The 23,143-nt window shown below is 51.2% G+C and overlaps 1 protein-coding gene and 2 non-coding genes across 3 annotated transcripts; all 3 read right to left on the bottom strand.

The window, feature by feature from the left end:
- Positions 1-905: 905 nt before the first annotated feature.
- Positions 906-22,872, bottom strand: HSPA9 (heat shock protein family A (Hsp70) member 9). Its single transcript, XM_066560262.1, has 17 exons — positions 22,466-22,872; positions 21,308-21,366; positions 19,695-19,782; positions 19,436-19,617; positions 18,642-18,766; positions 16,830-16,903; positions 16,638-16,744; positions 15,680-15,842; positions 14,962-15,054; positions 13,147-13,356; positions 10,649-10,876; positions 9,762-9,866; positions 8,518-8,635; positions 6,105-6,199; positions 4,418-4,510; positions 2,477-2,617; positions 906-1,679 (listed from the first exon to the last, which is right to left on the bottom strand). Exons 1-17 carry the CDS (start codon positions 22,535-22,537, stop codon positions 1,620-1,622), a joined length of 2,013 nt encoding a protein of 670 aa, XP_066416359.1. The 5' UTR covers positions 22,538-22,872; the 3' UTR covers positions 906-1,619.
- LOC136563246 (small nucleolar RNA SNORD63) lies at positions 9,198-9,266 on the bottom strand. Its single transcript, XR_010784614.1, has one exon. It is a non-coding gene; the product is annotated as a small nucleolar RNA SNORD63 (small nucleolar RNA).
- LOC136563245 (small nucleolar RNA SNORD63) lies at positions 10,328-10,399 on the bottom strand. The gene has a single exon (XR_010784613.1). It is a non-coding gene; the product is annotated as a small nucleolar RNA SNORD63 (small nucleolar RNA).
- Positions 22,873-23,143: the final 271 nt, after the last annotated feature.

Below are 23,143 nucleotides of genomic sequence, written 5' to 3'. Positions count from 1 at the left end.
AGCCTCCCTGCACCATCTCCTCACGGCCGCGGACGCCGCCCCCGGGGGAATCGGCCACCCCTGGGGGCTTTGTGTCACCGGAGAGCTCGCACTGACCCCCCCCCTCAAAGTCACGGACGGCCAAGTTCATCAATGCCCGCAAGGGAGAGGCCGCCGGGCTCTGGCCCCCACACAGTGCCCAGCCCGTCTCACTGTCCCCTCATCCAGCGCACAGTGCCCGGCTCTGCCCAAAAGGATTCCAGCAGGGGAAACGGCAGAGCCTCGCTGAAGCCCGGAGAGGGAACGGCCTCTGCTGTGCGCTCACCCAGGCAGGGGCTGCTCCACTGTGGGAGGCAAGCACACGGGTCAGACACAACTTCCCTTTAATGACCTCACACGGACAATTCCTGACGATTCCACACATGCTGGGCCACCTCTGTCCCCTCTGGTGGAAACTGTCTTGAGTGCCAGAACAAAACCATCCTTTCCTTCCACTAATACTTGAGCTGGCAGGACAGAGCAGCCGCAAATGTGGGTTCTTTTCCAGTTCAAGCGACACAGAGTAAGAGATGGGGGAAAAGGAGACACAGCTACATTTATGCACCTCCCTGCAAGGCTGGGCTGCTGGAAGCACAGTGGGCAAGTGCTGCTCCAGCCTGCAGCGTGTTTTGTAAAGGTAAGCCCAAGCACAAGGTGCCTGACGGGAAAGTCCCATTGCTACTGCAGTCACAGGACCTGGGGCACCTCGTGAGAGCAGCACTGACACGCTCAGAAGAGCCCAGCCTCAACCTGACACCAGAAACCTCCTTTCTGCCTGTGAATGAAGCACAAGTTCAGAAAGTTACAGCTGCCTGGCTGTTCCCTCTGCAGCTGTCACAGGCAGTAAAGTGCTTGTGTTCTCCATCAAAGGCCAGGAGAGCAGGAACTCCATGTTGGACACTTTTCTGCTTTTATTTTAAAAAAATCCAGAATGGATCCAGTAACAGTTTTATTATCAAGGAAATTGTTTTACCATAAGCAGAGAACAGACACGGGATGGAGCAGAAGGCTTAGACAAGCAAAGTATTGAACTTCCACGCTGCCTCTTTGTAAGAAATAATGTTACAGCTGAGTTTGAAGTAGCCCCTTTCCTTCAGAACAAGGGTACCAGCCTAGCTCAGGGCTAAATGGTCTCCAGCGATGTCCCCAGCCTTGCCCCTGCTGCTCCCAGCCCTCCACCTGCTCCCAGCTCCTCAGACCCACAAGGAGGAGACATGCAGGCTGTATTCTCCTCCCCATGCCCGGACAGCTTCCATCTCCACCCTCCAATTTCATGACATGGTTTCCAAGCTTGGATCTCGGATTTACTACACCATTGTGTCAAGTATTAAATGATCAGCCAGTCCCCAGGTGCTCAGGGAACACGCCAGGGCCAAACTCATAACTTTGTCTGGCATGAATTAACTTTCATCAAGTGACAATTTATCTAGCAGACACATCACTAAATTTATACATTGAAGAATTTTATATATAGAATACTGCAAAAACACAGTAAGTCTGAATTCTGCCCCTTGCTGCTCAGGAAGGTCCCTTTTCTCCCAAGCATCAAGAAAATCGACCTCTTCATCATTCTCTCGTCAAGGCAAGACAGAGACTCCTCCTTATTGCTTCTCCTCCTTCTGATCTCCTGCACTTCCAGAACCCTCTCGCTCCGAGGCCATCTGTGAACAAACAGGTTTATTACTTCTGGAAACAACAAACTGCTTCTCCTGGCCATTTTTCCCTGGCTGGCTGCTCAGGTCAGCTCCAGCCTGGAGAACCCTCCCTTCAGTGCAATGAGCAATGTCCACTGAGAAAGGAAATCTTCATCTCTGCCTGAGCTCTGAGAGGGAGAAAACAATCTTCCCATTATTCCTTTTCCCAGGGGATGTAACAGGCTGACACTGCAGCACTAAAGGTTTGGTTTGATATCAGGAAAGCAGCTGTCCTTACTGGGGACAGCTCAGCACCAAGGTCACCTGGGCACTGTGCCCCTGCCATGCTGGGACTCCTCCCTGCACAGGCAAGCACACCCTGGCCAGGTGCCAGGGGCTGGGAGGGCCTTCCACTGGGAAGGGGGTGGAGAAGAAAATCCCAATGGCCTTTACTGTGGCTTTAGGCAGACTGAACAGGAATCATGTTTTACAATCACCCTGAAGAAAGCTCAGGAATTACTTTACTCCTTCAGGCACTCCATGCACTGAGGGGAAAAGCCCTCTCATTATTCTTCTGGATGCCCCTTACTAGGAGCTTTGCCCTTTCCATGGAATGCAGTGCAGTTATGGAACACCCAGCCCGGAAGCATGGTCAGGATTTCAAGCCTTCAACTCTCCCTGACATTCCAGAGCTCCCCCTTCAGCCAGTGTCAGTCAGAGGGAGCTGCACAGAGGCTCAGCACCACCTCCCACCCAAGAGTTTGGTGTCCTGACTCCCCCCTTCCCATCTGAAGGCTCTGACTGTGACCTGGCCATGCACCTACCTTCTTGTATGCCATTTCAAAGAGTTTCAGGGAAGCCTGCTGCAGGCTGGTTGCTGCCTGCCTGATGTTCTCTCCTGTTTCACTATCTTTACGAGCCAGAAGTTCTCTCATTTTAGCAATTTCTTCCTTTAATTTGTTGCACTGCAAAAAAGACACAAAGGTGAAATGCTGCACTTGGTTCATCGTTAATCTCCATCCTGTCATTTCACCACCTGCTGGCCCCCTTTCCATGCCAGAAGCCACTCAAAGTGAGTGTGCAGGGCCTAGGACTGTGCCCAGTTCCCAGTGGGCACCTGTCCACTTCACCAACAGTGTCCCAGTTGGCATTAAAGGGGCCCTGTTTGCTGTCTGGGCAGAGGTGCCAAGAACAGAGCTCAGCAGGGCCTGACCACTGGCCAAGGCCATGCTCTGTGCCTGGCACAGCTCACCTGGCACAGCCATGCCAGGGCAGTGGACAGCAAGCTGGCTTCCATGGATATTGAAGCCCTGCTGGGGAGCTGGTGAGCAGGGCTGCTCCTGCCCTGCTCAGTCCCTGTGCTGCCTGTGGAGCAGGAGCTCAGAGCAAAGCAGCAGAGTGGGCTCAGCCTGGCCCAGAGCCATCTGTCAGTCCCTGCACAGGCTGGCACTGCCTCCTTCCCTGGCAGGCTGCTGGAGAGGGCTCCTGGGCACGGCTGTGCCAGCAGGGCTCACAGACACGGGCACAGCTCTGCAGCACACCATGAGACAGGGACACAGAGTGACAGTCACCATCAGCACCAGACAGTACAGGCTGCCCCCACCTCCCCAGGGAAGTCACAGGGAACAGTCCCTGCAGGGAACTGGGATTTAGGCTCCATGCTCCTGAGAGGAAACTCTCTCACATAATTCCAAACAAAGAGCCAGCTATTATCATGGAATCACAGAATAGTTTGGGTGGGAAGGGACCTTAAAGAACATCTCATTCCACTCCCTGCCATGGTCACTCAACCAAGTTATTCCAAGCCCTGTCCAACCTGGCCTTGGACACTGCCAGGGATCCAGGGGCAGCCACAGCTGCTCTGGGCACCCTGTGCCAGGGCCTCAGCACCCTCACAGGGAAGGGTTCCTTCCCAATATCCCATCCATCCCTGCCCTCTGGCAGTTTAAAACCACTGCCCCTTGTCCTGTTTCCATCTGCTGGCAGAGAAACAGCCTTTCACTGACCAGAGGCTGCTACCAACAAACTGTAACTGTGCTCCCTCAGACACCTCAGAGCCCTCAGGAGCCCTTTAATTCTGGTTCCCAGAGTTGTTAAATTGGTAATTGGGTGCACTCTTCTAAATTTGACTTTTGAAATTCACAATGCACTGCCTTAGAGTGGTGTGAAAAGCACTCTTGGATATTAAATACTCTATCTCATTTCCTGAGATAGAAAAACTGGAGTTAAGCGGGGGCTGCTTTTTACTGCCCCCAGGTTCCTGGGTGCTGTGCATGCACCGCCAGGAGAGCACAGCAGCTGTGCCTCTGTCCCTGTGCTAACAAGGGCAGGCACTGTCCTCAATCTCCAGCCTTGGAGCAAAGCCCCTGTGAGGAGCCAGCCACAGCACAGTCCTTATCACCGTGTGCAAGGCCACACCAGGGCCACAGCTCTGACAGAAACCTCTCAGCAGCAGCTTCCCAGGCTGATGAACCTTCAGAGCCTCGGTGACACCAACCCAGCACTCTGCAATAGGTTATTTGCACACACCCAAACCCTGTTCCCCTAAGGATGTCTGTCCATCCATCCTCCCCTCAGGAACACTCACCCCTCCCAAGGAGGGCCACAGCCAGAGGTGCAGGGCTGTGCCACCTTCACCCAGCACAGAAACACGGCCAGAGCTGGAGCCACTGGCCAGAGCCAGCTGGGAGTTGAGTGGGAATGTGAGCAATGATTTTGTGAGGAATTTCACGTGCTGTAGCACTCCAGGATCAGGAACCACCTACCTCATCTGCTGGCAGCTGATCCTTGAACTCTTCCATCTTGGACTCAGTGTCGTGGATGATGCCCTCGGCCATGTTCACGGCCTCCACGCGTTCCTGGGGGAGAGAGCTCGTCAGGGCTGCTGCCCACACCCCCGGTGACACAAGTGGTGACATTTCATGCCCAAACTGCCAAGCCCCACAATAGTTCCCACCCAGGGTCCTTCTTAATGGCACCAGTGCAAGGAGAAACGCAAGCAAACCATTCCTAGGTGCACTGTGGCCTCACAGGGCCCCAAGAGGAGTCTGTGCCAGCCAGCCCTCAGGCTTTCACTCACAGTCACTCCCCTGAACTACAAGTGACCTATGCACCACCATTGCTGGCACATGGGAAAGGACAAGACACCTCAGGGACGGCACAGCACACTCTGTTCCATGGGAAAGCAGCAGAGCTTTTGGAGAACATCCTGAAGCTTCTTCAGCAACAGGGGCACTAGAGACAACTCAAATGTTGGGTGCTTTTACTCATGGTCCCTTTATTACAAAAATTCCCATTTATGCATTCCTGATGCTTTTATGGCAGTAAAACCAGGAGCAGAAAAGTGTAACAAGGCAATTTTTGAAAACTACAGTTATACAAGTGATCACCTTGCTATGTGAGCTCACTGGACAGGGGTGAGTCCCACTTCAGGATTACAACAGAGAGAAACTTATCCAGCAATTTAAGAGACAAAGTAAGGCAGCAGAACAATTTTCAGTGCAGCCTCTTTAGATGCCAGACATCCCCCTATGCTCCACAGCAATGATGAGGTTGTTCAAACAGTGGGACTTCCAGAGCAAGGTCTTTGAAGGTTCCCCAGCTAACCTACAAACGCCTATCAGCCACTGCTCTGTGGCTTTAGAGGTTCTGAGGAGGCCAGGCAGTGATGCCTCCTGGGGATTTATTCCATGCTTTCTCCCCTTCAGCCCTCTTCTGATCCCTTCCCTACTGGGGGCAAGATTTACAGCACTGCCTGGACACCTGAGACAGGCTCCTGCAGGCTGAAGGACACAAAGTGGATCAATTCCATGTGCCAGTTTCAGCAATCACTAAACACATGCTGGTGCCACATCCCAGAGTCAGCCTGTGCTGTGTCTGCTTAAAAATCGATGGTCTATATTTAGTTGCATAATTCATTATTACTACCCTCATTAAACCAATTAGTTCCAACCATTAATCTTGTGTGTATTACAGGTTCAGTCATTCCTCCATGGCAAGTGCCAGTCTTTACTCAACAAGGCCAGTGAGGATTTCCATCACCTCCTTCTGGTCTCACCTGCACTGAGGCCAGCACTGCTCACATGGACACAGCATTCCAGGTGCCAAATGCACAGCCAAGGGGGACACTGGAGAGCAGTGATGACAGAAACCCTCACCAGAGCTGCAAAGCTGTTTGCCATGAGCAGCAGGCAGGTGGCTTTGCTCACTGCTGCCTCCACATCCCAGGAATTCCTCAGGGAGCAGTAAAGCGCAGTCACACAGAGCAAGGTATCCAACCTCAAGACCCAAATGCCTCTGCAAACACCTTCATGCAACCCTGGAGTGTCAACTGAGCGTAGGGAAAGGAGCAGAGGCTTGGTAAGAGCTCACAGAGCAGAGCCCTGGGCCCCCAGGGGTGGGCACAGCTCAGAGCAGAGTGCTGAAAGCAGCAGGTCCTCTGCTCCCCATTACCTTTCTCCGCCTGTCCTCCTCCGCGTATTTCTCGGCGTTCTTCACCATGTTCTCAATTTCATCCTTGCTGAGGCCGCCAGAGGACTGGATAACAACTGCAGCAGAGAAGAACAGGAATAAAGGATCTGCTCTCACCTTTGAGGAGAGGATTATTCCCCAGCCTAACAGCAGCAGCCTCGCTCAGAGACTCTGTGCCCAGGGAGGCCCCATGGGCAGGACAAAGACTGTGACTCTTTAAAGAGCCACTGATGCTGCTGGCAAGGTGAAAGCCTCATCTCCTGGATCTGCAACTCTCCAGCTCTGCCACACACACCCTGCCTGCTGGTCTGCAAGCCACTCTGGCCAGTCCTCACTTAATCCACCTGGAAAGTGAGGGTGCAAAGCCCTCAAACCAAAGGAGCATCCCAGATTAGAACCACAGGACTAAAAAAAAAATCCAAACTAAAACCCCTCAAACAAATAAACCCTCCAGCAAAAACCCAATCAAAAAAAGAAAAAAAACACCCCAACCCCCCCCAAAAAAAAAAACCCAAAGAGAAGGAATGGTTTCATGGTTTCACTAAAGACTCCATTCCCTGTTTGAAAACAGCCCAGGCCTAGTGGCAGGGTAATACAACATTTCCCACCCAGCTCCTAACATTGCCCTTAATAAGGAATGGAGCACAATTCTATGGGCAGGCTCTTACACATCCCTTCCTTGGCCTTTTCCCTCTATTAGTGTCAAAAAGCACAGTCCAGATTCAGGTTTTACTGCAGGGATTAGTCAAATTTCATTGAAAGAGGACCAATATCCAGAACATCTCAATGTCCATAAAAGTGCATGCTACAATCACCACTTAAAGGAACTTTTCTAAGGAATTCTTTGTCAATGGACAGAACCCTGAACAAAGACACACACACAGAGGTGTCCTTTGGATACAGATGTGGGATGAGCAATTCAGCTTTGTAATTAGGACCACATCTACCTACAGGTAGGCAGCTAAAAGTCATTCTGGATGCCTGTCACCAGGAGCCTTTTACTCAGCAGTAGAAGGCTGTCACATGTGCAAGATCTCCAAGGAAATCCAAGTAACAAGTGTAGAGTGGTTTTGGTGTCAACCTGCTGCCAAAAAGCCAAGCAGTGTGATTAAAAGCAGCACACACCCTCCAGCTGTGCATAGTTAATGCTTCTGCTAACTGGAGCATTTCACTGCTCAAGGGTTCTCTCCAAGAAACAGCTGAAGGGCAGTACAGAGGCTTCCAATTATAAGGGAGAAGAGATTTTTGTTTTGTATCAGGGGAATCTCTAAATGCTTAAAATTAATCTCCTGAACCCACCACAGAGCTTTAGAAACTGACAACTGTGTCATTAATTACCCCAGTACATGGGGCCCAACATTGCACTGTACCACAGAGCAGAATACACTGGCAACTTGAATTCCCTGAGCCTCTTGCCAGCTGGAGTCACTTCCAGCTTAAACACAAGAAATGGACAAGGTGGTTACAGGTAAAAGCTGCTGCCTTAAAAAAACCCCATCTCCAGACCTTTATGATGGAATATAACAAACAGGGTCTTGGCACAGGGCTGGTCTGCTCAGCTGTACACAACACACCCGGGAGTCAGAGATCCTTCCAATTTGATTCTGCCTTAAAAGCTGGCACCTTCATGCAGCCAGGCTCACAGACAGCAACCCCTGTGTGCTCCCAAAGAAACAACACTCCCACACAGCCCAAGGACAACTCATACACAGTGCTGCATTCCTAAACTCCAACTTCTGTCCCCTCAGGGTAACACAGGGCACACATGACTGCCCCAAACACCTTGGTGACAGAGCATGGCCCACTAACACCAGGAAGCCCTCAGGGAGCCACCCTGTGTGCCCAACACCTGGGCAATGGGACACAGCTGATCCATGCAGGAAACCCAGGAAACAGCTGCACTCTGCTCACATGTTGCTGCAATTATTCCAGATGGCAACACCAAGGCAGGACTGCCACACAGGGCAAAACCACTTGGAATGTGGTGAAACCCTGCCAGTGATGGCTGCCTAAACATTGGCATAGGCAGGTGCTTCATCTTGGCCTAACATGCAAGGAGAGCATCCACTGGCAGCAGGTTACTGGAGAGGGCAGAGGCTGTGTGCTCACAGAAGCTTCGCTGCCCTACAACAAACCCACAGCTCAGCTCTGACTTATCCCTTTGCCCACCCTCCTTTCCAGGGGAGAGGCAGGCTCAGATGACTTCAGCTGCATCTGTGCTGCACTGGCAACAGACTGAAGAGTGGGGGTGACCCAAGCATGGAGCCACACGCTCCATCCCCACCCTGGACTGTGGGACCCTACCCAGGCAGCACTGGAGCACACTCCATTCTCCCTGGAATCAGTGTCGCCCTCAGCACCCCCTGCTCAATCCCTGTCATGCCCAGACACTCACTCTGCTGCTCCCGCCCGGTGCCCTTGTCCTTGGCTGACACGTGCACGATGCCGTTGGCGTCGATGTCGAAGGTGACCTCGATCTGGGGCACTCCCCGTGGCGCCGGAGGGATCCCAACCTGAGCAAGGACAAGGGGTGGCCATCAGCTCCCACAGGGACAGAGCTCAGGGGACAAGGGCTGGGTAAATCACCGTGGGGATCTGATAGTGAATGAGCCTCTAAAACAACCCTCAGAGCTGAGTCCTCTAAGTACCTGTTGGCACCATGCTGTGCAGTGGGATCTGGTTTCTGCCCTGGAAAAGTGCACAGAAACTGCAAGAGAGAGCCCCCAGGGTTGGTTCCAAGGTGGTACAGGCTCTGATTTATTGCTACACAAGCCCGTCTTCCCTAGATGTGGCAGGATGCTCTATTTCCCCAGTTCTGGACATAGATTTCACTGGCCACCTCTGGGGAACCATTTTAAGACAGCAAGAGGCAGCACAGCTTCCTTCAAAAGCACAGAAGGGCAAAGTCCTTCCTTTCTGCTGGGTTCTTCCTAGGAAGTTCACAAACTTGGACAGTTTAACAGTGCCAAGCTTTGCCAGCACTGACCAAACCCATTTTGCTGAGGGAGGTGGTTGGGCAGCCCCCCTCGGCTCCCAGCAATCCTACAACACATCTATTCCCCAGGGAGCAGGGTGTGGGCTCAGTTCACAAAGTCTCCACACAATTCTTCAGAATGATGTGTTGATAGTTTAACATCATGGCACACACACACTGCAATCCCACAAACACACACCCTGGAGTACCTCAGCTCACACTGACTCTGCTCCCAGGGTCTCACTAGCCTGAAATGGGCTTCCCTGGGGACTGCAGGTATCCTGGAGCTGCTCCAGATCCCATCTTTGCTACACCAGAGGAGTATTCAGATTATCTCCTGGTATTGGTACTGCACAGGCTTTTTTACACCCAGAGAGCCCTTCCTGGTGACCAGGCCCTAAAGCTGCAGTAGCCCCAGTGCTACATGGGAGTGCTCAGAAGCTCTGAGCTCCGTCTTCAATGCCAGCTGGTCCTCAGCCACAGAAGGGCTGTCCCAGGGCCAGGCTGTGCCTCTAGAGGCTGCCTTTGTACTAGAAAGGGGTCAAATGTCTTCTGTAAGACTATTCCCCCTCAACACTGCTTTCAGGGGGCAGCTGAAATGGAGAAGGCTCTGAACATCTCCCAGAAGGTCAAGTCTAAGGTCAGGAATAGAGAAGCCAACGTACCAATGTGAACTGGCCAAGCAGTTTGTTGTCACTGGCCATCTCTCTCTCCCCCTGGCACACTTTGATCTCCACTTGTGTTTGCCCATCAGCAGCTGTAGAAAACACCTATGGAAAAGGAACTGGAAGTTACTATATAGCTAATTAGAACACAAACATCTGCAGTTACAAGCTGACTGAGCAAGGAATAAAAGGAAGCTGCTAGGAAGGGAAAATAATGAAATGCTTGTTCCCATGTTCCTCTGACAAAACTCCATGGCATCAAGGCTAGCAAGAGCCAAGCCAATGTTTTCTTGTCCTGTATGCACCTGGGGACACAAAAACTGGCCATCCATGGCAGGAGCAGGTTCCAGGGCAGCCACCACACTCCAGAAAATCTCCCCTGAAGCAGCAGGCTTCAGCCCACACCCCAGGCAGCTCAGGTGTTATCAGAGAGAGCACACAGCAGCAGGCCCAGACAGAGGTAAGGGAAGGAAGGGATCACACCCAAAGCACCAGGACATTACAATGCAGAGAAAAGATAACCCCTTCCCAGGCACTCAGCCAAGCAAGGGCTCTCCCATGGGCGTGGTGCTCAGTCCCAGAAGGGCTCCACACAATCCTTCTTCAGAATGATGTGTTGACAATTGACATCATGGCACACACACTGTAACAATCCTCACCAGGCCACAAACACCCTGGCATATCTTGTCATCATTAACTCAACTGCCCTCCCCTCTGGGCCACAGCAATAATCAGAGATACTCAGTGGCTGACATTAAACCTGATTTCTCCACTGCTTCTCTTGTCAGATGAGGAGGCAAAATCATCTACTGGCATGCTCTGGGTGGCCTTTCCCGAGCCGTCTGACAGCACCAGCAAAGTCCCACCCATCCTGAGTCAACTCTTACCTGGCTCTTCTTGGTGGGGATGGTGGTATTCCTGTTGATGAGCTTTGTGAAGACACCTCCCAGGGTCTCGATGCCCAGGGACAGGGGAGTTACATCCAGCAGCAGCACATCTGTCACATCACCAGCCAACACCCCGCCCTGGATAGCTGCTCCAATGGCCACAGCCTCGTCAGGATTGACTGCTTTGCTCGGAGCACGGCCAAACAATTCCTGCACAGTCTGCTGCACCTGAGTGGAGACACAGCACAGCTCATCCACAGGGAAACCACCACGGCCACAGCACCCGTGGCTCAGCTCTATGTCCTTATGCTGCTGCTGCCATGGAAGCCTGAGACAGAAACACCAAGCCTCAGCTCTGTGCCTGCTCCCTCACTGCCCACCCTCCTGCATAGCATTGAATGCCCTCATTCCAGCCCAGACAGCCCCTTCTCCAGAGGCTCTGTGTGCCAGCTGCAAGGCAGCCCTTTCAGTGCCTTCACACAGCCCAGCCACATTCCGAGGGGATCCTTCCAGGCTTATCTGGGAGTCAAGGACTGCTCCCTGGGAACTGTGCAAGCCAACACTGAGCAGGACACAACTGCCAAGGACAGTACAGCTGTGGAGGAGCACAGGAAAGGTAAAAAATCCAGCAGCACAGTTCATGTTGTTTGTGTGCAGTGAAGGGGGGGGAAAAAAAAAGGGACTTGTATAAAGAACAGTATTTTCCAACTCTTTATTTCGTGGGCTGTTTCAGCAGAGATGTGTTTTGTCAACACTCTGAGCTCCGCTGTCAGCTCTGCCCTGCTCAGCCCACTCCCCAGGACTGTGCTCATGATCCCAACAGATTTCCTGCTGAAGCATCCAGACAGAAATGCACTGAGGATCTGCCCCACAGCACAGCTCAGAATTGCCCTCCTCTGCCCTACAAGGGAAGGCTGTGGGGCTGGGCCTCCTCTCCCAGTACAGGTGTTGGGCACACCAGCCCACATGAGTGGGATGTGCCTGGAAAATTGCTGGAAGCAAACACCCAACTCTACGCTGCAGCCAGGAGACACCTGCCCCAAGCACCCATTACAGAGGAGACTCTATATGTGAACATGTAATTAAATGCAAATCTTTCCCTCTGGAGGTGTATTTTACAGTACAAAACAATACTTGTAACCACCCACAGTCCACCTCCCAGAGTCCTGGCCATGGGACAGCTCCAGAGAAGCCACATTCCCTCCTAGCAGGGGAAAGAGAGAACAACAAGGTACTCAACAGAAGGCTTGGCTGTGTACAACACACTGGCACCAATTTCAGAGGCAGAGCAGTAACTACAGGCACTCAGGAAAGCATTCTGTCAGCCCAAAGCTACAAATGGCTAAGGGTTAAGAGGGGAAGAAGGGAAAAAAAAAATCAGTATTTAAGTTCTGTCTTCCACCCCTGAAGGATGCATAATGTTTCTTTGTCATCACTTTATACATAGGTAATCACACCATTTTTCCTTTATCCAGCTGGAACAACAAGGACTTTGGGAACATACAGCAGAGTTACTCCACGTGAGCTTTGGCCAGAACAGGAGCTTCTGTTTATCTTGCTGCTCTGGCTCCCCTGCCTGGGTGACTTTCTGCTTATACCAGTATCACCTCCAGCCACCAGGCTCATCAATGCAGGGAGGAAAAACCCTCCCACCAAACCCCAAATCAACCCCAAGCAGGACCATGTACACACCTACTGTCCTAGAGAGGACAGTAAATCACAAAGCAACAAATAGTCCAGGCCTGAGTGATCCCTCTGGAGTGAGATTTTGGTGCTCTCTGCAGGAAAGGCCAGGCTGTACCCTTGGAGGGAGCAGTGAACATCCCTGTTCAGCTCTGGGATGGAGGAGCGGCAGCAGGGCATGGCTGGAACAGGAGCAGTAAATCACCTGCAGACAGCACTTATCTGCACAACTGTGCATGTCAGCACAGCAGGCTTTAAAGCTACCTGCTGAGCTTATCTCCACAGAACTAAGGGCCAGGCTTTAGATAAGGAGTGTCTGCAAGAGCCAGGTAAATGGGCCTGCCAACAGCAGCCTCCAACAGGTAGCTCTGATTACACACAACCAGCAGGTACCAGAAGGGTTCTGCTTGTGCAGGTTCTTCATAGCTGGAAGTGCTGGAAATCCCTTGGAAGGCACAGATTGCTTACAAGTGGCTGTCACTGAAATGTACCTTTTCCACACCAAGTCCATAACAAGAGGAAATGCCCTGTACTTCTCAGCAATGCTGCTCATGTCCAGTGCACCCCAGGATGTCAGGCTGCAGCTGGACTCTCACCTCCCAGCACGTCCCCTTGGCTCTGTACAGTGCAACTCAGCTCCAGCCCCAGGGCCCAGCTGGGCTAAGCAAACAGAACGAGAGGTCCTGGGCAGTGCTCCCAAGGGACCCTCAGCACTGAGTGTGCCCTGAGCACTCCCAGCTCCTCTGTCCTGACCCTCCAAACAGAGGCACAGGGCAGCTGTGCCAGCCCTGCCTGAACAGGCCCTGAGCTCATACCTTTGGCATTCTGGTCATGCCACCGACGAGGATGACTTCCCCAATGTCACTCTTGCTGACTTCAGCATCCTGCATGGCTTTCTGGCAGGGGGCCACGGTCCTCTTGATCAGGTCAGCCACGATGCCCTCGAACTGCGCCCGACTCAGCTTCATGTTCAAGTGCTTTGGTCCGGAGGCGTCCATGGTCAGGTAGGGCAGGTTGATGTCGGTCTGTGGCATGGAAACAGGCTCAGGAAAAACCAGGAATGGGCTTTACATCAGCTTACAGGTTCTGTTTGGCCTGTACTGAGGTATCTGTGTGGCTGTTCACCCTCCAGCCCAGTTTAAGTGGCAGCAGGCACACTTTTATGTTTGACATTTCAGAAATAAGACAATTATTTTGTTCCACACCTCATGGTTACAATAGTTAAACCCCAATTTTAATACTGTGTTACTTCAAGGTCTTTCATTGTTGAGCAAAACAATTTGTCACAGCCAGAAGGTAAGAGCAGAAACACTGGAAGTGACAACCTTAATGCTGTTCCTTCAGCACAACACAGAAGAAAGCCCATCTGCAGAGTTCCTGCAAAGATTCTGCCAACTGACTGACACCAGGTAAACTCCTTGAAGGTATTTCCTTCCCTCCTGGCTATTCTCTAAAAGCCTACAGCTCATGCTCAACAGCCACTCTGCTGCCATTTAACACAAAGTTAATTAGAGCAAGGAACCGTATTCCCCATTTTAATGGCTGTTTGTCACATGCTGGATTTTTAAAGCAAATCTTATACTGAAATCATCTGATTCAAGTGCTGAGTCATGCTGACCTCGAAAGACACTACAATCCAAAGCAATTAAAACATTAGTGCTTTAAGCTCTAGAGATTAAGTTTACACAAGAATTAAAACCATGCTGCTGACTAGAGGTGTGCACTCACTTTATACAGAGCATGGTCAAAAGTATTAGGGGAAAACGGGACCAAAAGCAAGTTGTTTTCACTTCACTGCTAAAGAGTTAAAGAATTCAGTCTTTCCTGGTATGAACAAACTGCATTTGCCAGCTCTTGAGCTCACAAAACAGAGCTTGCTATGTCTCTGGCAGAACTATGCAGCCATTGTGACTGCCCTCAACTCCTTGCTCTGAGCTCCCCACTGGCCAGCAAAAAAGACCACCATCAGATAAAATTAAAGATGCTTATTCAGGAGCTAGAACTTGGCACACTGCCCATTTCAATTACTATATAATTGACCTTAATTTCACTTAGCCAGGACTACTACACTCCCAACTTTCTGCTTTTCCAGTTCCTTATTCAGTAATTAATTCATAAAAGACACACTTGACTGCATTAAAATACAAAGCTGATGGAAAAAAGGAGGGAGGGTGGCTGCTGCCCATTGTGCAGCCAACTTGTCCATAGGCAAGTAAATCAAGATTCTGTATAAGAATTACTACACAAATTAGCTGTTTCAGCGGAATGAGTAGCACCAAGGTTTTTGGAAGCGCTTGCACAGAGCTGTAAGTGATTCCAGTACCCAGCAGCACTGGCTAAATTCCCTGATGCCCATTACAGTTCTGAAGTACAGAACAGGTTGGGAAGGTCACATTCCCTGCAAGATCAGGTGTGGTGCCAGAAAAAGGGCAAAACCCAGCACCCAACAACTCAGCTTCCAGCAGCTCTCTGTGGTCTGAAAGCCCACCCTGCTGACTGACCTCCCGTGCCAGTGATGCCACTGCGTTACACAGAAGAAAAACCAGTGTCAGAGAGGTTAGTAAACAAAGCCAGTGCAGAACTCCACGTCTCCTAGTGTTGTAGTGGATGCTCTGGATCCAGGCACGTACCTGCACAGATGATGAAAGCTCACACTTGGCTTTCTCTGATGCTTCTCTCACCCTCTGAAGGGCCATGTTGTCTTTAGTCAGGTCAACTCCCGTCTGAGCGACAAAAACAGGGTTAACAGACTCTCAGCACCTGCTCAGGAGTCACATCCCTGCAGTTCACCATTCAGAGCTCTTGACTGAAAGCTATTTCTAGAGCAGACTGCCATGTGCACTGTGCTGCTCTCTCCCTGCTGGCAGGGGTAGTCAGCATTTCCAATCTGCCAGCCCTCTCTGCTCTGCAAGTGATCATATAGTGAATTACAGACTGAACCTTGGAAAGGCTGCTGCAGCACAGAATAATAAGACAGGACTGAATTAGCAAAGGAGTTGGAATTACATGGCAGTTTCCTCCCAGCAACCCATTTGCATCTGTCTGTCACATTCAATTGCAACACAGATGTTTACTTTTAAAAGTAAGCAGACTGTGTATAGGACAGTCCTGTAACACCAGAGAGAAAGAAGGCAGAAGTTCTGCAATTCTGTGCCTTCCAAGGAATACTCCACTTCAAGAAAAGAAGTGGAAGAAGTGGAAGCCAGGCTAAAGAGTGTCTAAACCTCTTAAATTCCAGCAGTGCCAGAGGTGACAAGTCCTAAGAATTTAAGAGAATGCTCATTCTTCTAAAGAAGTGAGGTTGAAAAGCAGTGTAATTCAGGATTGTGCTCTCAAGAGACACCTTACCTCTCTCTTGAACTCTTTCACAATATACTGTAGCAAAGCCTGGTCAAAATCTTCTCCACCCAAGAAAGTGTCACCATTGGTAGACTTCACCTCAAAGACTCCCTTCTGGATTTCCAACACAGAGATATCAAAAGTGCCACCACCCAGGTCATAGACTGCAATGCTGCAGGGAGAGAGGCAGGACAATGTTACTTTCTCAACAAAGGTAAGTGGCTCAGAACTCCCTCTCCTCAAGAGATGATGTGCAGAACGCACACTGGTGCCCACACAAGTTCAAAGCTTCTCTAAAGACAGCAGTGAACCATCCCAAAATGTCCATACCCCCTGAGCACTCAGAGTACATGTGGGGGTCCCTGGAAATGTGCTGCACAAAGCCTGACCTTGCCCATTTTTTCAGAGAGGGCAGCTACTGCCTCTCCAATATCAGACATTGTCACATTCAGTGACAAGAGCAGGGACACCAGAACTATTAGGAATTTTTTTCCCCCAAAATGTTTCAAACGTAATGAGGTTTTCGCAGCATTATCACTACCACAGAAACACAGAATGTCTAACAAAAGCCTGCACTTCTGTAACCACCCCTGACAGCAACAGAGGACTGAATGCAGGCAGGGGAGCTGCACGCCATGGACAGCTGGCGCAGCTCAGCACAGCTCCTGTGCTGCCCATCAGCACCTCTAGTGACAGCCTGTCACCCAGCTGTCCTCAGCCACACCCACCACTGCCACTGGCAGGTAAGGAAACTCAATTGACACTCAGGTTGGATAATTAAGTTGTAGCTGCAAGTTATGAACTCTCTTAACAAGGCTGGTTGGCACAGAACAGAGATGACATTACAGAGCTCTCACTAAAAGCTGAGTCCACCTTGGCAGAACCCCAAGCAGTGCTCTAAAACCCAGCAAGCAGAGGAGGCAAATCCCAGCAGGTTTATTTCAGAGGGTTGGTGTTATGCACTTACACTTTGTCTTCAGACTTGTCCAGCCCATAGGCAAGTGCAGCTGCTGTGGGCTCATTAATCACCCTCAGGACGTTCAAGCCAGCGATCTGCCCAGCGTCTTTGGTAGCCTGAGGAGGAAAGGGGACAGTGCTGACTGCTGAGAGAAACTGAATGCAATTTATGAGCCCCAACAGCTCCCAGCTTGATGAGTACCTGTCTCTGAGAATCGTTGAAGTAAGCAGGGACTGTGATCACGGCGTTCTTTGCCGCATGTCCCAGATAATTTTCTGGAAGAAAAAGGAGACGAAACAGAAGTTATCCTTGTAAGAACACCAAGTTATCACTCACAGAATGGGTGGGAAAGGGACCTTAAACTCCATTCCATTCTACACCCTGCCAGGGGCAGGGACACCTTCCACTATCCCAGGCTGCTCCTGTCCAGCCCTGTCCAGCCTGGCACTGCCAGGGATCCAGGGGCAGCCACAGCTGCTCTGGGCACCCTGTGCCAGGGCCTGCCCACCCTGCCAGGAGAAACTTCCTCTTACTGTCTAACTTAAACTCACTCTCTTAATTTAAATCTACTGCCCCTGTCCCATCACTGCATGCTTTTGTAAATAGTCTATCTCCACTAGCACCTAGTTTGATATTATTTCTCCCAACCAGCAGAAGACAGGCTTGCTGTTTTCTGGGAAAATGCAGAGGGAGCTGTGCAGAATTTCAGTCCTTCCACAAAAAAGAATAGACTTGTAGACTTGTACAGCTTGTAGACTTCTGGCAGCATAGCAATGCACCTCTGCAATTCCATCAGTGAGTGGATGTCACTGTAATGAATTACCTGAGAGCTTGTCTTTTTATTGCATGAGACTGAAGCTGCACTCCATTTTCCTGCATGTGATGCACTTAAAAGTTACTCATTTTCATCCCATTTATAGAATCTGCTGTTGCCAACACTTAGACAGCACAAGCAATGTACATTTGCCAACTTTATAAGTGTTTGAGACAGCAAGTCAGAAAAATATCTATCACACCCTATTTTAAAGTCTCAAAAAAGGGAAGTCCCCAAATGCACAGTGAGACCTGCTAAAAAATACAAATGTGCACAATGCAGTGTGGATGCACAGACAAGACTCATGGCTGTGCAGCAGTCCTGCACAGAGCTTACACACTGCACTGCTCTCTGCTGCCTGCAAAGCCACTGCTGAAACCAGGCAGCACCCAGGCCAAAAAACACCTCTCCAGAAAGCAGATCCCTGCTGAAGGCAGATCAAAGTCAGTCAGATCTATCACCTCCAGATCCTCACACACCACATACTTGTATCTTACTACTGGTGGAGCTCTAGCAAGTGCCCAGAACCTAATAGAGAAAATACAGTAATTGATGAAGCTTCAGTCCTGTCCTCCTCACACTCACTGGACACAGTGTTTAACAAGTGAGGGAGCAGAAGGCACTAATGATTGTTCCCTCTCTGTACTACACTTAGTTTCCCCAGAAACCACTTAAGAAATAAAGAAAGAGAGGAATATGTTTCCAGGCCAATAGGTATTTTCCCCTAGTGAAGACTTAAAGTCACCACTGGCTAATTATCTATTAGGGCCCAACAATGTGGTCTCTTGAACACTCCCTCTCTCCCTACCTGCCACATATCCAGCAGCTGAGTAGGAACAAAACCACTTCAAGCCTGGCTGCCCCAGCCTGTACCCAGCAGCAGCCAGGGAGGCACAAGGACTGCAGCTTCCAAGGAAATGGAGCTCCCCCTTCTGAGAAAGTGCAAATTCCATCAAAGTCAACTCAATCAGCAACCAATTCTGGTAAGAGTATCTTTTAAGTAAAACACCGATATTTTGCCAAAGATCCAAGATTGAGACAGGCAATGATCTTCCTTGAGGCTTCCTAGGAGCCTACCCTATTCCCTTCCCCCATCTGCAGCCCTGCTCTACGAGGGTTTGGTACCAAGAAAGTGCTGTTTTGGCTGCAGCACTTCCACGTACAAAGCACAGAGACGGCAAAGAGCAAGCTGTACCAACCTGCAGTCTCCTTCATCTTCATGAGGACAAAGGCACCAATCTGGCTGGGAGAATAGAGCTTCCCATGAGCCTCCACCCAGGCATCCCCGTTGGAGGCACGGACAATCTTAAATGGGACGTTCTTACTGAAAACAACAAAACTCACACTCAGTTTCTGCAGCAGCACAAACCCTGTACCACCAGTATCAGCAGATGAACACGTGTAGCTCTAAACAAAGAACACTGAACTTGCCAGCAGAGCCCCAGATCCAGAGTCCCCAAAGTACCAATTACAGATTGAGGCTGCCAACACTTACACAATACAAATAACACACATATACCAACTTTATAAGTGTTTGAGACAGGTCAGAAAAATATGTACTACACCCTATTTAAAGTCTCAAAGAAAGAGAATTAAGTCATCAAATGCATAAACAGTACTCATGCCCATGCAGCAGCTGTGCAGAGAGCTTACACACTGCATTGTTCTCTGCTGCTTTAATCAGACACCTCATTTAACCACAGGCCTGAGGTATGATCACACAGCTTTGATTGCAAGCACCCCCAAGAATTAGAAAAGTCTGCACTGCAAGCACCAGCAAGCCTTTTTTCTTCTTCTCTGGAAGCCTTAATGTGATCAGCAATGAATGCAGCTAAACACAGCCTGGCCCTCACACAGAAGCACTGCAATCTCAAGAGCAGAGGGCACAACAACTTCCCCCAGAGCAGGGTGGTGTCTGGAAACAGAGCAGGTCGTGCTGCCCCCGTGGCGTTTGCTGCTCTGGTGCTGGCAGTGGCACTGTCCCCTCACTCACATGTCCTTCTTCACTTCGGCGTCGTCGAAGCGGCGGCCGATGAGGCGCTTGGTGGCGTAGAAGGTGTTGTGGGGGTTGGTGACCGCCTGGCGCTTGGCCGGCATCCCCACCAGGCGCTCGCCCTCGGCCGTGAACGCCACCACCGACGGCGTGGTCCGGGCACCCTCCGAGTTCTCCAGCACCTGGGCACAAAGGCAGGTGTGACATCCACACGCTCACCTCGGGGACACCCCACGTGTAACTCTCCTGTTTTACTCACTTTCGCTTGCTTCCCTTCCATAACAGCCACGCAGGAGTTGGTGGTACCCAGGTCAATCCCAATAACGGCACCTTTGATTGCTTCTGAGCTGGACGGCACATCAGGAGAGAGAAAAATTACCATTAAAGGAAAATAATGAATTGCAAAAAAATGTCCAGTCCCAAAGACAGGACAAAGTGATTTTCCACGCAATGTTGAAGCAAAACCAGGCTGTATCCTAACCTAAGGTGTTCTCTGATTCTTACACCGAAATTTAAGCTTGTGCCTCTGTTCTGAGCCAGATGACTTACAGGTAAACCCTTGCTTGTTAAAATAAGCATATAATATATTATTCTTCCCTAGAATATCTTTACTTCATACACATATTTATATCTTCTCAACAATCCTTAAGAGTTTGGTATAAAAAAAAGCCATAACTAACTTTGTCCCTACAGACAGAAACTGTTTTGGGTTACTTTTGATCACAGAATCCCAGACTGGTTTGGGTGGAAGGGACCTTAAAGCCCATCCAGTGCCACCCTCTGCCATGGCAGGGACACCTTCCACTATCCCAGGCTGCTCCAAGCCCTGTCCAGCCTGGCCTTGGACACTTCCAGAGATCCAGGGGCAGCCACAGCTGCTCTGGGCAACCCTGGTGCTCAAACATATTTGAAAACATTCACCTGGAGTGAAAAAATAAACAAATACAATTTATTTGTGTTACCACTGCTTAGCATGGGGAGAAGAATCCACAGTGACAAATCACTTGGTCCATGCAGGGTGCTCTGGGCCAGAGCCAAAGCAAAACACCTTCCTGATCCTCAGGAGCAACAAGTGAATTTAGTCCTGAAAAATGGCAGTGGTTCTCACACAAGACAACTGTGAACCCCTTCCTCCTCTGTGGGAAGGGTGCATCACCCCTCCTGAGGCTCAGAGAATCCCTGAACTGTAGTTTTGCTTACAGACAAAGGCACAATCCGGGATGGAGAAGGCATTCTGCAGCAGAGCAGGACTGTTTATTTCCAGGAATGTCACTTTCCCAGTGCCCAAGCTGCCAGGGGCTCTAACTCCAGTTCCAATAACAAAGCAGTGAGCTTGGAACATTCAGCTGTACCAGACAGACCCAGCTTTCCCAACACAAACAGATTTCCCAGCCCATGGCCTGAATCAGCATCAGCCACAAACATCTGAGTAAGTCACACAACCAACTGCTCCCTTCTCCCATTATCCTGCAACAACGAAAATGAGTGATTCAAATGCATGTTTGAAATGAACTTTTATCTGCAGGGAAACAGATCCAGACATCACCCATATTATGTCAGTGTAAAACAATTAGTCCCAACATTGTCTGGATTACTTTTTGGTTGGTTTTAATCAAACAAATCTCAGCAATCCATGCTTTGTGGGCACTGCTGGTGAGGGGAGCAGCAGGGAACAGCAATTCTCAAAGCTCCCCTAGAGAGAAACAAGATATTAAAAAACAACCTAAGAGAAGTTAAGGGAGGAGGCTCCAGTTTTATTCTGCTGGTTTGGCTCTGTTACCCAATGCCTGACTCCAATAACCAGTTCTGGTATCAGAAAGAGATAAATATAAACACCAACAGCCAAACACAACCACCCCAAGGAGCACTTACGCATATTTCCTGCTGGATGCTGCTCTGAGAACGTTTTGGCTGAGGCCATTCCAAAATGTCTGTAAAACAAAGACATTCAAATGAGAATGTAGTTTAAAACATCAAGAGATCTTCAACCCAAGGCTTTCAGAGGCAGACAAGCTCTGAAGCAACACCGTCCTACTACAGTGGACCCTCTTCAAACACTTAACTGCAAAGGAATGAATAACTTGAGCAAGACTCAGGCTGACATAAACAGCCCCCCCCAATTACTGCACTAATTCATCTGCCACAACCCTAATTTCTATGACCAGAACCGAAGTATTTCCTCATACAGAATAATCTGTGAGCATGTTACCAGGCAAAATACATCTCAGTAAGTCAACACTGAACCTTCAGCAATCCACGAGCAGCAGCAGATAAACATTAACCCCGTTTCTCAGAGCTTTTTGTGCCTAGTCAGCAACAAAAGCCCCACTGCATCCCTTGAGGAACCTGCAGCTGAGATTTTGCTACGCCCCAGCTTGGCCCCCCCTGTGCACGTGTAAAGCAGCATCCTGGAGAGCTGGGGAAGCATTAGCCCTCTATCTGATTAAGAATGAACGTCTAAGAAGATATTTTAATGCAAACGGAACCGAGCCATGACTATTTTGCTGAAATTTAAAGACGTAAGGCCCGGGCACTGCATGGGTGGCTCAGGCTGCGACAGAGCCGCGCCAGCACAGCGCGGGTGGATTTGCGGTCCCCGCTTGTCCCTAAATCGCCTCCGCGTGCCCTCCGCAGCCCGATCCCCGCTGTCACCGGCACACGCACGGTGAGGAACCGAGAGACCTTATTCAAACCTCCTTAACGCAAAAAAGACTCCTACACGTAAAACAGGTTCCTCTACGCCCCCCAGGTCCGCATCGCCCCGCAAAAACACGAGCTCGCTCTTAATAAAATCTGAGCACTGAGGAGCCGCGGCCCGGGCCCGGACTCGCCCGCAGGCAGCGCCCTTCGCTGCTCTCCCAGCCCAGCGGTGTCCCCCCAGCTCGGTGTCCCGGAGCGCTCGGGCCCTCAGGGCCCGCGCTGTCCCCCCAGCCCCCCAGGGCCCGCGCTGTCCCCCCGGCCCCCTGGGCCCGCGCTGTCCCCCCGGCCCCCTGGGCCCGCGCTGTCCCCCCGGCCCCTCACGGCACTGACCTGCGCGGGGCGCGCGGGCGGCGCGGGCGCGGCGCGCGGCAGCAGCAGGGGCAGGCGGCTCGCGCTAAGCATGGCGGCGGCGGCGGCGGAGGACGGGGCGCGCGGGGCCGCGGCTCTTCTGGAAACCTCCACCCACGTGGGCCGCGGGGGGGCCGAGACGCGCCGCAGGACCCCCGCCGGGGGCTGACTCCAATAATGCCTGATCCCGCCTCTCGCTTTCGGCGCGCCGTTCGGACTCCAGCACCGGAGGCGCGGCTGCACGGTGGCTTCCCGACACGGATACACAGCTCGGTGTACAGGCTGGAGCGGTCCGGGGCAGGACACAGGCAAAGAGGCGGAGAGGTGCACACCGGCGCGGCGTCGACAGCCCGGGTCCTGTAGCGGCCGCGCACTCAAGGTCGGACAGGATAAAGCGCACGGCGATTGCAGCGTCCTTGCGTCAGGCCCCGTGCTGCGCATGCGCAGGTGGCGCAGGTCGCCGCATGCGCCGGGGGCCCGGGGCCGTACCGCCCGTTCCCGCGCATGCGTGATTCACCCCCGGGCCCTGAGCGCAGCGAGGCCGCGATCCCGAGAGCAGGAACGGAACCTGCCGAGCGCAGCCCCTAAACCCTGCAGATCACAGCTCCCAAACCCTGCCGAGCGCAGCTCCCAAACCCTGCCGAGCACAGCCCGTAAACC

Source organism: Molothrus aeneus, chromosome 15 (genome assembly GCF_037042795.1).
Source record: "Molothrus aeneus isolate 106 chromosome 15, BPBGC_Maene_1.0, whole genome shotgun sequence".
Lineage (NCBI taxonomy): Eukaryota > Metazoa > Chordata > Aves > Passeriformes > Icteridae > Molothrus > Molothrus aeneus.
Note: the sequence above shows the minus strand (reverse complement) of the source record. Positions and strands in the feature narration are given on the sequence as shown.

Coding starts and splice junctions, on each gene's coding strand:
- HSPA9 (XM_066560262.1), bottom strand. CDS start 22,537: ATGCTTAGCGCGAGCCGCCTGCCCCTGCTGCTGCCGCGCGCCGCGCCC. Junction 15,843..16,637: donor GACAAGTCTGAAGACAAAGT/GTAAGTGCATAA, acceptor CTCTCCCTGCAG/CATTGCAGTCTATGACCTGG. Junction 2,618..4,417: donor ATCAGCTGCCAGCAGATGAG/GTAGGTGGTTCC, acceptor TCTTTTTTGCAG/TGCAACAAATTAAAGGAAGA.